At 44.0% G+C, this 17,730-nt stretch overlaps 1 protein-coding gene across 1 annotated transcript in view; it reads right to left on the bottom strand.

Annotated features, from left to right (window-relative positions):
* Window positions 1-17,361, bottom strand: part of TTC21B (tetratricopeptide repeat domain 21B) — a 58,481-nt gene extending 41,120 nt beyond the window's left edge. The window contains 6 exon segments of the mRNA XM_060256994.1: window positions 414-571; window positions 3,096-3,218; window positions 5,734-5,900; window positions 11,414-11,524; window positions 12,405-12,534; window positions 17,287-17,361. Of these exon segments, the coding sequence (XP_060112977.1) occupies window positions 414-571; window positions 3,096-3,218; window positions 5,734-5,900; window positions 11,414-11,524; window positions 12,405-12,534; window positions 17,287-17,307 (710 nt within the window). The 5' untranslated portion in view covers window positions 17,308-17,361.
* Between the last annotated feature and the right edge of the window lie 369 nt (window positions 17,362-17,730).

The raw sequence follows: 17,730 nt of genomic DNA on the forward strand, positions 1-17,730 counted from the left end.
TTCCTGCTCTGCAGGTACACACAGACATTCTTTGTCTTTGATGTTAGTAAATGTGTTCAGGGATCATTCATTCAGCACTGTGATCTGCTCATGCTCTCTACAAGAAGGAATTATGATCCATTTGCAAACCGGAACTGAATAGCAATATGTTTCACTTTGCCTTGCCTAACGAAGAGATGGATTCTGATGTGATCCTGGAAAAATCCTGTTTCCTCAGTAAGGGATTAACACTGCAATCCTAAGTATAGCTACACCCTTTAAAGCTGACTTGGTTACAAAGATGTAACTCTGCTTCAGAGGGTACTGCAAACATGCGTGGGAACTTCGTAAGCTTCTCTGCCACATGGGTCCCATAGCTCAAGCATCACAAAATGTTTATGGGCACTCAACAACTTCAGTTAAGCTGTGCTCACCTTTGTGCCATCTCTGTGGCTTGTTCCCAGTCTTGCAAAGCTAGCTGCAGCTTCATTTTCTTTACAAAAGCAGGGAGGAAGTGTGGGAAGCTGGCTATGATTTGGTTCACGGTATCCAAAGCTCCTACATAATTCTGGCGAGCTTCAAAATACTGTGCCTAAGAAAAGATAAAGCAACCATTTCTCTCTTTCTTTCTCAGGGGACAAGCACATTTTCTCACACACACACACACAAAGGGGGGGGGACTTCCTATTTAATATGCTGTAGTTTGGGTTTCAAAGATATCAACAACCATATTCAGAAACATTAAATTAACAGTAGAAGTCCCTGTTTTAAAATGTGGATGAAGAACGGATTTTATAAATAACCAGGGCTTTTTTTGAAGTAGAAACTCCTTTGGATATTAGGCCACATCCCCTGATGTAGCCAATCCTCCAAGAGCTTACAACCCACGGGGCCTACTGTAAACTCTTGGAGGATTGGCTGCTTCAGGAAGGTGAGCCTAATATGCAAAGGAGTCTCTGCTACAAAAAAATCCCTGTAAGTAACTGACTGCAAAGAAAGAAAGACAATATGAGGTAATGCTTCAAGTTTTGGACTAGGACCTGGGAGAGGTCAAATCCCCACTCAGCCATGAAGGTCACGGGGGTGATGTCCATTCAGTCACTCTCCCTCAGCTTACCCTTCCTCGCATGGTAGTTCTGAACCATCCTTTAAAAAAAAAAGACCCTCTCAGGAAAACAAATGATTTTTACTGTCAATTCTTTCAAATTCGAGGATTTTCCCATTACTGTCTTTTCTCTCACCTTCCTCCACAAGATTAACTCATGCAGCCTGATTTTACTGTGAGACCGTTGAGGCAAGGGGCAGGCAGAAGGCCACTTGGGAGTGACCAGTCACTTTCCAAGCAATTAAAAGTAATTCTCTGCTCCCCGCCAGTGCTGTTTGAATCACTTTCTTATGCTTTCCTTTAAAGCTACAGCAGCTGTTTCTCTTTTTTGTATGAAGGAAAAGGAAGGAGACGATGATGATATTGAAGAAGAAGAAGAAGAAGAAGATATTGGATTTATATCCTGCCCTCCACTCCGAAGAGTCTCAGAGTGGCTCACAATCTCCTTTACCTTCCTCCCCCACAACAGACACCCTGTGAGGTGGGTGGGGCTGGAGAGGGCTCTCACAGCAGCTGCCCTTTCAAGGACAACCTCTGCCAGAGCTATGGCTGACCCAAGGCCATGCTAGCAGGTGCAAGTGGAGGAGTGGGGAATCAAACTCGGTTATCCCAGATAAGAGTCCGCACGCTTAACCATTACACTAAACTGGCTCTCCTCTATTGGAGGTATATTGGATTTATACCCTGCCCTCCACTCTGAGTAGCTCACAATCTCCTTTACCTTCCTCCCCCACAACAAACACTCTGTGAGGTAGGTGGGGCTGAGAGAGCTCTCACAGAAGCTGCCCTTTCAAGGACAGCTCCGCAAGTGTTATGGCTGACCCAAGGCCATTCCAGCAGCTGCAAGTGGAGGTTATCCCAGATAAGAGTCCGCGTACTTAACCACTACACCAAAAGAGGCGCATGCATACACCTTTGCTCTAAATGGCAACACCAGCGCCCTTTCCCATCTGCCTCTCCTCCTGCTTCCTTGTGTGCACACTTGTGCTTGCTCTGAATGGGGAAGAAAAGTACCATTGATGCCTTCCGTCTGCATCAAAGTGGCTATTTTCCTTTTCCAGGGTAAACATTGAGATAACTGTGTATGTTCTCCCAACAGATCAAGTTACAGTGGGGTGTGGGGGGGGTTGCTTGGTGAAAACAGCAAAGGAAAGGTCTTCCCACCCCAGCAACGTAGACCTGTTCTGAACACGGTGATTTTCATACAAGTAACCATTTTGTGATGTCCATTTGGTAGCTCCCAAGCTCTTGAATAAGCTCCTAGAAACAAAGTCTCTGCCCTTTCCTGCTTTAAGGGACCCATATATACACAAGTCCACTCCTGTTACCAACTTCATTTTCTCGGGATACAGAGAGATCAAAAATAAATACAAAACGGCTTAGTTCCAGGGAAATCAACTTTCTGTGACAGACTCCTCTATGAAAGACAGCTGGTACCCCCCCCCCCCCAAAAAAAAAGAAAATGACAGCAGAGGTGGCGAGCAGTGTTTTTGAGCCATTCCTGAACACCAGCATTCCTATCCCACACAATTCCTTCTGAATTCCATAACCATCTAACCTCCAAACTTGACTGTTAGGAAACCTTCACTTTTCAGCGTGCAGAATTTCTAGGCATTAAATTTCAGTCCTCCCCTCCCACTTCACCTGACCCAGCAAGACCAATGCATCTGTGGACCCAGGTTCCTTGAGTGCAAATCAAAGGTCCAACAAGCACACACACTCTCCAAGCACACTGACCTACGTGTCCTGGATCGGTCAGCATGTATCTACTGTACATGAACACAACAGGCTACCATACAAGGAGTCAAACCATTGGTCTATCAATATTATCTTCTCTGATTGGCAGTAGTTCTTCAGGACCTCAGGAAAAGAAAGGAAGGTCTTTCCCAAAGCCTGCTACCTGATATCCTTTTAAGCAGAGATGCCTGAGATCGAGCCTGGGAATGTCTGTTATGTACAGCATATGCTCTACTATTTCTCATATAGCATTAAAAACTCCACACTGTCTTACCTTACCCATCAGGGCAAAGATATCATTCCCATCTTGCAGTCCTTCATCCAAGTATTTCACAGCTTTTTTAATGCTCGTTTCTTTCCCACAGGTGACTTCAATCCACGCTTTCAAAATGAATCCCTGTAGAAGAAAAGCAAAATTAAAACGTATCAGAGAGAAATGCTGAGTCTTGCATATTTGGAACACGTCGATTCTGCCTTTCTACAAAAAAAAAAAAAAAAATAGCCCCCGAGGTAGCAGACAAATAGAGATGTTAAAACAAGATAATACAAAAAAGCTAAGACTCTTGCCAGCAGCTAAACATACAGCAGGGGCATAACAATCAGTTAATCACAACACAATCAGTTAATCATAGTGGCAATAAATAGCAACATAGTGACAAAAGCCGTAAAACTAGCCATAGGCCATAAAAATAAGTGGCAATCAACAGGAGAAAATCAGTATTGCATAAAGGGAATAATTCAATACATATACTTCAAAATACCTTCTAGCATACAATGTTTTTGACAGAATTCTCAAAAGCCAAAAGACAGAAGTGCAAGAGGAGTTTCCGAAGGTGTTCCAGTTTGGGGGCCACAGCCCCCTCCCTCAAGTCCTGTCCTGCATGCCCACCAATCTCCCATCACTTAATAATGGCATGTGAAACAGGGTAGCAGGACCTGACCTTAGGTATGGGCAGTTTTGTATGAGTCAAAGCGATCCTTTAGGTATCCTGATTCTAAGCTATTTAAGGTAAGGTCTACATCAGCACTTTGAAATGAACTGCTCAGAAACAAATCAGCAACCAGTAAGCGTTCTAGTGAAATTTATTTATTTTATTTATTTAAAATATTTATTAGCCACCTTCCTCCCTTGAGTGGCTTACCGTATAAATCCCTGCAGCGGTCTCCACTTGACTTTTTTCCGCACAGGAAGTTTCTGGTCTTTCTTCAAAAGTAGCCCCTAGTATAGCAAGTTATAGGACTCCAACCTGGATGCTATATTATAAAGACGTGAGTAACTATACCCTGGCCTACTTTCTCCAAGGAGACCTGAAGCTAGCAAGCTAACATTATGGTAGAGACTTGCACTCCGGACCACCTCCACCAACTGCTTCTAACTTTTTAAACTTTAGCTTAAACATTTATGAAGTAAGTTCCAGATCCTTTCTCTACTCATTCTTTTTAAAAAGCAACAGCAAGATCATTTTGTGTGTTTTGTAGACTGGAAACCATTTATTTATCTATTTATTTACCAGATTTATATCCCACCCTCCCCTGACAAAGAAGCACAAACTTATTTGGTGGGGTCACGGCTCAGCATGCAGAAGATTCTGGGTTCAATCCCAGCTGTTCCAGCTAAAGGGATCAGGTAGTAGGTGGTGTCAAACACCTGAACCCCACAGAACCACTCCCAATCGGAGCAGACAATGTCACTCTTGGGAGACCAATGGTCCGACTCAGTACAAGGGGAGGGGCTCTGTCTCAGTCATAGAGTACTGAAGAAGAAGAAGAAGATATTGGATTTATATCCCGCCCTCCACTCCGAAGAGTCTCAGAGCGGCTCACAATCTCCTTTACCTTCCTCCCCCACAACAGACACCCTGTGAGGTGGGTGGGGCTGGAGAGGGCTCCCACAGCAGCTGCCCTTTCAAGGACAACCTCTGCCAGAGCTATGACTGACCCAAGGCCATGCCAGCAGGTGCAAGTGGAGGAGTGGGGAATCAAACCCGGTTCTCCCAGATAAGAGTCCGCACCCTTAACCACTACACCAAACTTGCTCTCCAACTGCTTTGTATGCAAAAGGTCCCATGTTCAATTTCCAGTTAAAAGGATCAGGTAAGAAGTGAGGGACTCTTTTGAGACCTTGGAGAGCCACTGTCAGTCATTCTAGACAACACTGATCTTGACAGACCAATGTTTTAGCTCAATATAAAGCAACTGTGTTTTCCGATAGAGGCAGGGGCTGTGTGGCTCAGTAGTAAATCACCTCCTTTGCATGCAGAAGGTCCCACGGTCCATCCTCAGCATCCCGCAGCATTGTGAACAACATTCGCCTGAGGGCCTGGATGACTACTGGTAGTCAGAGTGGACAGTTATGACCTTTGTAGGCCAGTGATTTCAGTCAGCATCAGGCAGCTTCATGCAAGTTCATACCTGCTCAAAAGCCAACTAGTGGTTCAACCAGAACCTTCCAGATGCCAGTTTAGCCACTCCTTCCAGTGATTCCCAAAATACTTCATAATTCTACATGCAAACTGTAAGGTCTGTGGATTTAGGATTCTCCACAGTTAAAAACTATTCTGGAATGGCCTGACGTTTGTACAGGAAACGTGGTGTTTCAGCGTAAACACGACTGGAAGCATCTGGGACAAAAGACCCATGAACTCTGTGTAACTGCCTCAAGCGGTACTGCTGGCCAGTGACTCATGGCAGTTAGCAAGCCACATGTGCTCAACGCCTAACTGAAAAGAAAACCATCAGGCTAGCTTCCAGCACTGCTAGTTCTGCCAAAACGTTTCTTGAGAGTTAAATGAAGCAGTTATAACCGGCTATGATCTAAAGAATGACTCAACGTAGCTGAGGGGCTAACAAGCCATGTTTCGCAGCGAGCAAGACTCAGACAGACAGGACACAAAGATAGGAAGGGGGCATACCTCTTTGCTGCCATTGGAGATCTTGATCATTCTGTCAATGTATTCGCGGGCTTTCTCGTGGCGGCCAAGATGCCACAGGAACAAAGCAGCATAATACAAAGCCTGCTGTCCTGCAACTTTACGATGCTCTTTTAGTTTCCCATCAAGTTCCACGATCACTTCTCGATCTGAAACAAAAATCAGTGCAGCTGTGATGGCTGAAACTTTTCAATTTCCTGTGCCCACCTTCTGCTGAATACGGCTTTTATTTTACCACAGCTTTCTTTGCTATATTTATCTCTCCTCTCTCCTTGAATGTATTTATTTTCTTCAATACTGACACCCCACCGGGGACCTAAAGAGGCGTTCAGCGTCATTGTCTTCCATTTTATCCCCACAACAATCATCCTAGGCTGAAAGTATGTGAGAAGCCCAAGGTTATCCAGTGAGCTTCTACGGCAGAGTGGGGATTTGAACCCAGGTCTTACAGATCCAGCTGCTACAGCACACTGCAGTGAGAAGATGGGAAGTCAGGTAAAACTGTGTGTTTCTCCAGCTTTCACTGGTATAGGAGGGAGGAGGAGGTGATTTTAGCCAGTTCCCTCTTGTCAGTGCAGAGCCCCAATGTGTTGCTTCCAAGGTGCTCCCTATCCTCAGAGGGAAGTTTTGGGACAAACAGAGAGCTGATTAAGGAAGGACGAAAAAGATCTGCATTACCAGCTCCTTTGGAGGCCTCTTTCCCTAGATCCAACCTCTTGAGTTTCATCTTTCATTAAGCAACGTTTCACTTTCCTCACAGAAGTTACCTCGAAAATGGATGTTTGTATATACATCAGATAAAACAACTAATTATCAGTGACAGCTTATTTTATACGAGGAATAAGTTCCATTGCGAGAATAAACACAATGGGCTCTAGAAAGAAACTCTGGGCAAGTGCCCCGGCCTTGGGCACTCAACGTAAATTTGCTGTGGTGTCATACCATGACGATGATCACACAGATGCTGAAACTCAGCATTTCTTTTCTCTACAGTACGTTGTTGCTGCCTTTTCCTGTCATATTCAGCCTTGTAGATTTTAGCATCAGTGTGTACTTGTGTGATTTTTTTTTTTGCCTGGCAAGGCTGTGTTATGGTATACCATAGAGTATGCACCTCAAGGCGACCATTTTCTGTAGAGAAACTGATCTGACTTCAGCTTTCCATCTCTTCCCCCTTCCCTGCAGCCTTTACTTAGTAAAAAGACAGTTTCTCCACAGTGGGGACCAAAGCAGGAGGGAAGTGACCTCAGCAGGGCAAAATGACACAGCGTGCACCCTGCAAAGCAACCATTTTCTGCAGAGGAAATGATCTCTGCCATCTGGAGCGCAGTTGTAACTCTGAGTGAACAATGGTTCCCCAGGAGGAAATGGCTGGTTTGGAGGGTGGAGTCTATGGCATTGTACCTGTCTGAGGTCCCACCCCTCCTCAAGCCCACTGTCTCCGGGCATCACCCCTCCAATCGCCAGGAATTTTTCAACCTGCAATTGGCAATCCTCTCTCCTTCCCAGTCACCTTCAACCTACCTTTATCTACTCCTCTGACTTCAGCTATCCATCTCATCCCCACTCCCTACAGCCTCTACCTAGGAAATGACACCCTTTCTCTGCAGTGAAGACCAAATTAGTTTATATCATTCTCCTCTCCCCCTTTTGATCTGCACAACAATCCTTGAGGTAGGTTAGGCTGAAAGTCTGTGACTGGTCCAAAATCACTCTGTCAGCTTCCACAGCAAACACCTGGGTCTGGCAGACCCTGCTCTGAAGTGCTAATTGCTATCCCACACTGGCTGTTATAGGGGGGCTGCTGCTGAACAGCACCAAACAGCCAGGCCTAGTTAAGTCATGCCAGTCAGGTAGCATCAAGTCACCCAGAAGGTGCTGCCAGGCCTAGGGTAGCCAACTTCCAGGTGGAGCCTGAAGATCTCCTGGGATCACTGAATTCCAGTCAACAGATCTCTCTCCCCATCCTGGAGAAAATAACTGCTTTAGAGGGTAGACTCTATGGCATTATATTCAGCTGAGGTCTCTCCCCTCCCCAAACTCTGGCTTTCTTAGACTCCACCACAAAATCTCCAGGAATTTCCCACCAATCTCGAGCTGGCAACTCTAGTCAGGACTGGATCCAATGAGTTCTCGCTTAAAAGCCAAATAGGCCTGGAAAGGGCCTCCTCTCCCTGCCTTTTACTAACAACCAAACTTGGAATGCTATGGTTGCCTAGCAACAGCCACTGAGGGAAAATGGAGTACCCAGTGGGACAGGCCAATAGGACACTAAGGCAGCTTCCCCAGTAGCCCAATCCTAGTCTGTCCTGTGGGGCTGGAGGGATTGAGTGACACGCAGCTCAGCCAAAGGGAGGGTAGGTGAGTTATCACCAGTATGGCTTGGTTTTTATCTCTATAGGATAAGATTTCATTACAGGAAGACTCATGCTGCGTAGTAGTTAAAATGTATAACTTGAGAGACCCTGGTTCAAATCCCTGCTCCACCATAAAATTCACTGAGCAATCATGGGCCAGTACTATATCTCAGCCTAATCTACCTTGCAGGGTTGTTCCTTCCTCCACCCCAGTTGTATCTGACTTATACGGTTTTCAAGACAAAAGACATTAGAGGTGGTTTGCCATTGTTTGCCTTTGCATAGCAACCCTAAACTTCCTTGATGGCCTCTCATCCAAGTACTAACCAGAGCTGACCCTGCTTAGCATCTAAGATCTGAAGAGATCGGGGCCACCTGGGCTATTCAGGGGAGGGTGGGTACAGGGGGTAAATGACCATGTACACCACTGTGAGGTCCCTGGAGAATGGAGGGAATAAAAATCAAATAAGTTCTAAATTGGTCTGAAGGTTTTCTCTCTGTAGAAAGATACCCGAAAGAAACTGCAGCAGGAAGATTCTATCCTTTACACAATTATATACATCAGGACACTTCTCTTTAGCAGGTCAGTATATGGTCAATGAACAGCCATATGGAAGTTACGAATAGCAGTAAAGAATTTAATATGTTGCTCTATTCCAGCATTAGGCACGGCAGCAGTCAAGTGTCGAATCTATTTGAAGACTCGCAAAATAGAGGCTACAAAAACCAACTGCAGCATTCAGCCAACCAAGAAATTGGTTCGGATGCTAAGAAACTGAGAATTATTTTCCCCCCAGTCCTGTTCAAGGTTAATGCTTAAAAGCTGGAGGCTGTCAACTAAGCATTCGTAATCTTTTCCAGTCTGTAGAGAAACCTAAAATACAACAGGGCTTTATACGCCTTTAAAATACGAGAACACAATTTCCTTTTAAAATAGTCTATACAAGTTGGCAACTCCTTGAGGAGAAAATCCTCACTTATATATCAAGCGGTTTGTGGACTGCAACAAGCAGGGAACCCACAAGGACTCTCGACAGAAAGGCCCTCATTGGCCCCAACTGATTTTACTCCTCAACCTACCTGTGTTCCTTCATCTGCACTCAGACCCCACAACTTATCTCGTCTTGGTTTTTTCCCTTCCTCTCTCCACAAATCACTCCCTGCTCCACCACTCTGCCTGCTGCTCTCCCCATCATAGGTTTTCTGTGTTTCCTGCTCCCATGTTTCTCTCACCTCTATTACTCCATTTTCTTCCCTTCCTTCTACCCACCACATCTTTGTTCTTGCTTTGCCCTGTCCTGCCCGACACGTTGCTCTTTCTTCTGTGCTGGAAAGTGTCATCAAGTGTCAGCTAGCTTACAGCAACCCTATGGGTTTTTCAGGACAAGAGATCTCAAAATTTTCAAACTCTTTATTCCCCTGCATTGTTTTAGTTTAAAAAATTTTTTCTGCAAAAGGGGTAGATGCCCCCGATTTGGAGAAATATCTCCCCTGCCTGTACATGGCTCCATTATGCAGATTTTTTGATCTGTATTCTGGTAGCACTATTCAGAGATATATCGATATAGCAAAATGTGGACTAAATTCCTTTGACAGACTCTGGAACTCACAGTCTTTTTAAAAAATGTACAAATGTTGCATCTTTATAAGGAAAACATTTTAAGAGGATGCCTTAATACATGTATTCTGAACTCATTACCATTTTCATATGTTGATTATGGAAGTGGCATGTTTCCTTTCCCTTTTCAAGAGATTATTACAATGATCATTACATATAGAAACACAACCTATGACAGTGTTAACTGGTGAACTTTTATATGTCCAAATAATGTCTCAAGCTTATATTTTAAAATGTATTAAAATCAACAGAAACATTACTGTTAAGCTAAGCAAGAAAAAGTTTCCTCCAAAGATTCTTGGAACAGCCTAATGACCTCAAGTAATGGTCTGCAATGTTTATTCTTTCTTTAATCTGAGTCGATTTCCAATTACTTGTACAAGCCTTGGAATTACTAAAAGCCCTATTGTGAATATAAATAAATCAAACTACAAAGAAATGGAGCAAGGCAAATCCAAGAAGCTTCCTTAAACTGAAACAGACCCTTGATCTATCAAGTTCACAACTGTCTACTTTGAGAACCGGTTTGGTGTGGGGGTTAAGTGTGTGGACTCTTATCTGGGAGAACCGGGTTTGATTCCCCACTCCTCCACTTTCACCTGCTGGCATGGCCTTGGGTTAGCCATAGCTCTGGCAGAGGTTGCCCTTAAAAGGGCAGCTGCTGTGAGAGCCCTCTCAGCCCCACCCACCTCACAGGGTGTCTGTTGTGGGGGGAGAAGATATAGGAGATTGTGAGCCGCTCTGAGTCTCTGATTCAGGTAGAAGCGCGGGGTATAAATGTGCAATTCTTCTTCTTCTCCAGCAGGGGTGTCAAACATGCAGTTCAGGGGTCAAATCAGGCCCCCAGAGGGCTCCTATCAGGCTGTCATCTGCTTCCTTCTCCCTCTCTCTTGCTTCCTGCTGCATCACAGCTTGCTTTGCAAGGCTTGCTCAATTGCACAGGAGCTGCACAGCAAAACCTCTATTTTCTCCATTAGCTGAGACTCCCCCCCCCCCCGCAAGACCCCTGGGGAAGGAAGGAAAGAGCCAGAGCTTCCTTTGCCCAGTTCCCTGGATCCCATGGGAGAAAAAGCATCCTTAAGACCAATGAGTGCTAACATTTTAAGCATGTTTTAAGTTTTTAAAAATAGATATACTTGTGTTTGTCTGTGTTCTTGATAAAATTTATATCTCTGCTCTGCTACCTAATCTTAAATAGGTACACACATGGCCCGGCCCGACATGGCTCAGCCCACTCAACCCGACATGGCTTGGCCCCACAAGGTCTCATTTATGTCAGATCCGGCCTTCATAACAAATGAGTTCTACACCCCTGCTCCACAGGGTCTTAAGGAGATGTCTTTTAGATTATCCACTACCTGACCATTTCAACTGGAGAAGCTGGGAACTGAACCTGGCATGCCAGAGTCTGAACCACAGCCCCTCCCCACAAAAGGCAGCAAAGCCACGTGGGACCCTGGCCTCATGTCATTTTTCACAGCTCAGCTTCTGGAAGGTCCCTCTTTCACGTCTGCCTGTGGCTGATGGCTTCCCATCACTCTCCTCATTCAAACCACCTACCTGCAAAGCTCGCAAGACAATGATACTTTCATGCTAGTCAGGAAACAGAAAAAAGTAAACCATGAACTTTCATTACAGATCTACTCCTGCGCAGGTTTGCCAGCAGTGAAGATTACTGAAACCATACCTGGATTTGGGCTCTTTTTCTCAGCATAGATGAGTGCCATCATTGTGCAAAGGGAAACCTCTTGCTTGTTTTTAATAGATTCGAGCTCCAAAAGAGCCTCTCGAATGAACCCTAAAGAAACAAAATCAACCAGGTAAATTGTACTTTTTGGGGGGCTTTTACCCAATAAAATCCCATTGTACTTTGAATAATGAAAATGATATGCATTTCATTTGAGAGAATTACTCTAGCATTGGTTCTGTAAACTTTACTCTTCATTATTCAAGAACTAGGCATAAGACCCGTTGTGAGAATAAATACAACAGGCTCTAGAAAAAGGCTTTAGGGAGGGTAGGTGAGTTGTCACAAGTATGGCTTGGTTTTTGCATTTATAGGATGAAAGAATTAAGATTCAGGAAGAACTGAATTCACTCCATTCACTGAAGCAATGTTAACCAACCTGTGGGTTGAGACCCAAAAGTGGGTTGCAAACCCTCTGAAAGTGGGTCACAAGTCAGCCCTTGCTAATGGGCTGCCTCTGCCCATTCCACTGTTTTCTTTTGTATTTTGAAAATCAAGATACTGGAAAAAGTATCTTGGGGTTCACAGTAGGAGTAGCTGCACCCCTTGTGTAAGGTTTGTTGATTTCTCAAAAACATCTGGTTAGCCACTGTAGAAAATTGAATGCACCAAAAAACCTTGGGCCAAACTTGGGTGGGTCTCCATACCAAGTAAATTTGGATGTGTGAGTTACCATACCAAAAAGGCTGGGTACCACTACACTGAAGGAAATGCAACTGCAAAAGGAAGAAAAGAAACACTGCAGGCAGAAAAGCCAAGCCAAAATTTTGTAGCATCTGCCACACACCAAAGAAAGCTGTAATCATACCAAAGGGTGGTGAGCCAACTAGAAGAGCCATTGAAGATTCACAATGAGGATCTTCTGTGCTTACATGTTTTCAGCAAAGACACAAAGTTTAAAACTTTTCAATGAGCTTCACTCAGTCATTACCTTCCATCAGCATACCATAAGCCCGATAGAAAATGAACACCGGATCACCGCCGAACATCTTGAGTCCCTCGTTTGCAACCATCTGGACATGATGAAAGTAACCTTCCTGGCAATAGTAATTAATTAAGGCCTGAAAGGAAATTGTTAAACAAAACCAGAGAAGTGAGTATATTAGTAAAACCAGAATGGGGAACAGGGAGTGGATACAGGAATACCCAGGGCTTTTTTTGTAGCAGGAACTCCTTTGCATCGTAGGCCACACCCAGCTGATGTAGCCAATCCTCCCAGAGCTTACAGTAGGCCCTGTACTAAGAACCCTGTAAGCTCTTGGAGGACTGGCTACATCAGGACCGTGTGGCCTAATATGCAAAGAAGTTCCTGCTACAAAAAAAAAGCCCTGGGTATACCCAATATTTTCAGCTGCCTGGGAAAGAAAGTAGCTTTATCTTCCTCTTCAATTAGTTCTGTAGAATTTTATGGTCTCTGTCATAGCTTGGTCACAAAAAGTATAACTTTTGACAGCTCATTTAACCATCTTGGATATACCATTTTAAAAAGCAGTCTCTTATCCAGAATTTTGAAAGCCCTTAAAATGTTCTTTTATTTACTTCAGAGTAGACAGTCTTTATATTCAGCTATCCCTCTGGGCTCCTTCCTAATTCAACTACCTGACATGCTGGCATGCTGAGCTAGCATTTATTTTTCTTCCAGCTGCAATTCCCCATAATCAATTTGGCTGACCCTGCATGGACACCAAAATTAAATATATTGCTTCTGCTTCAGCTATTAGGGGGTAAAGGGATCATTCTCAGACTTTCAGGGAATAGTTGCCAGGATGACTGGGAAGCCCTGAACAGAACGTTCTGAAGAATGATCTGGGATACCCGTTCAGTTTATGTGGTGCAAACTTAGATAGGCCTCGCTGTCATCCGATGTGAACTGAAAAGCGCAACCTAGCTTGAACATACACCTCCAGCAGCACATCACAAGGTAAAATACAATATGCGGTACACAAGCTGTGCGGTCCATCTACAGCAATGTTTTCACTGAGAAAAAGAGGGAATATAAAAGAATATAAAAAGAATAATATATAATATAAACAAATATAAAAATATAAAATAATGTTATATTTCTGATTACTTTTATTGTGATTACCTTTGCTTGGTGTTTTTGATTATTTACCTTTTGCTTATAGTGAACTGTACTACTATTTCAGTTGCAATGTATATATTATGTTTTTTATTTGTTAATGTATTTAATAATTTAATTTCAAGTTTGATGATAATTCTGATTGTATTAATGGATTATATCCTTTTTAATGTAGTTTACGTTATATTTATGGTTTTAAATTGTATCCTGTTTTATATTCAATAAAAATTTTGTTCTTGGGAGAAAAAAAAAGAGAAACACAAGAAACTCCAGAATTCTCTGGAACACAATGAAAGTTACAATAAGCTGCCTTGGTGTCCCTTATAAAGATGTATAAATTTTATTAATAAGTAGGTACATAAATTTTGATGCTGAACAAATTTGCCTCTCCTGTTGACGTTCTCTTCTCCCAAATGCCCATTTCCTTTCCTCAAGCCCACCTCACAAGTTTAGATCTTGTCCTCTAATAGGAAAGTTATCTGAATTGGGTTGTTGAAAGAAAAAAAAATGGAACTAGCTAGCTACTGTGTGGGAGCGCTGTGTGGGATATTGATTGCATGAGCCTCATAAACACAGACTTTGTGACCTAATTTACATGGAACTGTGACCTAATTTACATGGAATTAGTATTTACCCTCTTAAAATATTACCACACGCTATTATTTTTCCATGGTTTTTCTTCTTGCTTACTATACAAGAACAGGAACGCTCATTTAACATAGTTTTTCAAAAAATGAGCAGCGGCAGAGACACACTCTTCAATACAACTGTTTTTTTTAATTTAAAAAAAAATTAAGTTACAGATGTTTGATTCAGATTCTTCAACCGGTTCTAAATGTGGCAGCCAGACTACTGTCAGGGGTTGCATACAGGGATTGTATTGCTCTATTGCTGAAAGAGCTACACTGGCTGCCCAGCTGTTTCTGGGCTCAATAAAGTTCAAAACGGCTGAGGCAGCTGCAGAACCTCCTGCTCCAACATTGTCCAGCTTACCAGTTAAAATTTGCCACACAAGCCCTCCTCTCTGTGCTCCCACCTGCAGAGGTGAGACAGGTGGCAACTGAGGGTTACTTGGTTAGCAGAGTGCTCAACGGACATAACACAGCAGAGTGTATCTTACAGATGGAGCCTCTTTATCTTTGCAAAAGCTAATATGAGTCCTTTATTGTATGGAACTCCATTCTAGACAGGATAGAGACAGGATAGAATTAGACTAATCTAGGTTAACTAGCTAGGACGGATAGAGATGCAAGAAGCGTGTCCTGCCCTCATGATGCCAAGATGAAGACAGCTAGTGCAGTGTGGAGAGAAGGTGCCAGGCCACAAGGAAAAAAGATTCCCTGAGAACAGCAATCTACGTATCAAAGAGACAGCATCAGAGCAGTGGAAGTGAACTATGATCAGGATCCTGGCCTATCTCTGAGTCTCTATAGTACCCCTCTGAAGTCTGAGGCTAAGAGACAGCACTAAGACAATCCTTCACTTCCAACAGCAACCACAAGACAGGGCTTTTTCAGCAGTGTTAACTCTCCTATGGAACAACCATCATCTTGAAGCCTGCCTGGCTACCTACATTACCCTTCTTTAGGCAAAACATTTCCTGTTTCCCCAGGCTTTTAACTAAGAGGTTGATGATTGACCACCATTTTGATAGCATATTTTAGTACGAAAACTAGTCATTTTAAGCTGCATAATTATGCTAGTTGTTATAAACTGCATAATTTTTATGCTGGGCTTTACTTGTTTTTAATTAGCTGTCTTGGGCAGGGTCCCTCCCTGTAGACATAGCATAAAAATAAACTTATTTGCGCGTACCCTACTGACTACCCCCAAAGTGTACATTTCCACCCACCTTTCGAGTAGGAAAGCTTATTCAGTTTTAGGATTAACCCTCCTCCCTCCCCTCACCATTACATAGGAAAGGATAGTGCATATAGACATCAGACTGGGACTAATACGACTTTTAACACAGACATTTCAACACAAATGTTTTAACTTTTCTATTTCTTGATGGATTCACACATGGAACAAACGTGCATACACCGACATCTGCATTATTAAACAAATGCTGCTTCACTTGATCTAGCAGAGTACATGCTCGAGAGCATTTGTAATGTGCATAGCACACAGGCAAAGGGACTTGATTGGGATGTAGAGGGGTTTTCTTCACCTCTCCCCCCCCCCATTCCCCACAGTGCCCTCTTGCATAAGGTTGTGTGCTCAACTTGGAAAGAAAAGCAAGGCTCTGCAGTGAGATTTCACCCTGCAAAGGCTGAGCTTCTACCTTTTAAGTGTAAATTTAAGAGCTTTTAGACATGCATCTAAAAGTGTCCTGTGTGACAGTAAGGTGCTTCTGATTGCCAATGCAAGCTTGTAAAACCATAATGGAACTGGGATTGACTTTTGTTCCCAGCTTTGTTGCCATGTCACGCCAACTGTTCCTGAAGTATGAAGGTAAGACTTGCCTATGTATACAGTTCAATGGACAGGTGTCTCAGGAAATCCCTATCGGCAGCTTTGTTCTGTATCATGTAACTTGTGTTTGTGTAAGTACGCAATCTTTTAACAATTTACGGTTTGATTGTAATGACACATAGGTGGCATTGGCAAATGCAATGTGTGATGCTTGTCTGCTGGAAGACCCCCCCCCCCCAACATGCAAGTAAAATGCAGGGGTAAGATACAGATGTAAACAATTTTTTAGGCTTCTGAAATGCATGTGCTTAAAGATGTATGCCCGAGTTATGTTGTATTTCCACATTTTAAATCCCTTGCTACAGAAAACTGGTGTTCCCTGGAGCAATTCTTCAGATGTTGTATACACTAGTGTTTGAAAAATACAACACACACACACGTTTTACATGTTTGCTGCAAGAAACACTGACATTCCTTGGAGTCTTCCTAAAGCCATGAGTCATGACGGCTTCCTGGGTGACCTTGGGCCAGTCATAGACTCAGACTCACCAACCTCACAGGGCTCTTGTGAGAAAAAAAAATGGAGCAGAGAAGAGCTATGTAAGCTGCTTTGGGTCCCCACTGCGGAAACAGGCGAGGTATCAATGATCTAAATACACAAATAGTTGAAGCCGTCCAGAATCGACTGAGGGAAGGCGGGAAGCCAAGCGTATTCTGTTCTAAACACATATCAAATTGGGAATAGAAAAGGAAAGGATCCCAGAAGGACGGGGGCGCTCTGACCAGAAACCTATACGAAATATATCAAAATATATTGGAGGGACGGTGGCTCAGTGGTAGAGCATCTTCTGCTTGGTAAGCAGAAGGTCCCAGGTTCAATCCCCTGCATCTCCAACTAAGAAGGGTCCAGGCAAGTAAGCGTGAAAAACCTCAGCCTGAGACGCTGGAGAGCCGCTGCCAGTCTGAGTAGACAATACTGACTTTGATGGACCCAAGAGGGTCTGATTCAGTATAAGGCAGCTTCGTATGTTCATATGACCGAGAAGCCGAGTTTCCAGCGTCAGCAGGGTCGAAAACTCTCTAGAGCAAACAGCATTTCTGCTTCCTAGCAAAGAATACGTGTGTGTGGCAGGGGGGAATCTGAGATCTCCTTGCCTCCTTTAAAGCTGGGGGACAAATGCAAGCAAGCTGCAAGAAAAAGGAGGAGGAGGCGCGATCCCTTAGTGGAGGAGAAAAAGAAGGCGCAATGCAACAGAAAAGGAAGACCTCGACCGCTGGCAACAGGGAGGAGGAGAAAGGAGGAGAGGCTGTGACCAACCTGCAGCTGGGAGGACTCCATGGCCGCCGGAAACAGCAGTAGCAACCCTTGTTGCCAATACACAACAACATCAGCATCAAGCCGAAGCGTCAGGAGGCTCGGCCTATCAAGGAAGGCGGCGAGGTGGGCCCCGGGCAGGACCGCCTTCTCTTGGACCGGAGGGCAAGCGCCGGGAGAAAGGAGAGGGTTCCCATTGGCTCGACGAGAAAAGTAGGGCGGGGGATGTGGGTCGCTTCCTCTTTGCAAGGGGAACGCACAACGAAGCGCGGGACTGGTGCCCGCAAAAGAAAAAAAGCCCGGGCTCCTTTTTCAAACAGCATCCTTGCCTGTCAAAACAGTGGGAAAAGAAGCCGCGGCGATTGCATGGAGTCCGTTGCAGCACAGCATATGCATTGTTCTGCTATCTACGTTCTGTAGCAAACAAGAGCGGTGTAGTAGTATCGT

This window comes from Heteronotia binoei, chromosome 16, assembly GCF_032191835.1.
Source record: "Heteronotia binoei isolate CCM8104 ecotype False Entrance Well chromosome 16, APGP_CSIRO_Hbin_v1, whole genome shotgun sequence".
In the NCBI taxonomy this organism is placed as follows: domain Eukaryota; kingdom Metazoa; phylum Chordata; class Lepidosauria; order Squamata; family Gekkonidae; genus Heteronotia; species Heteronotia binoei.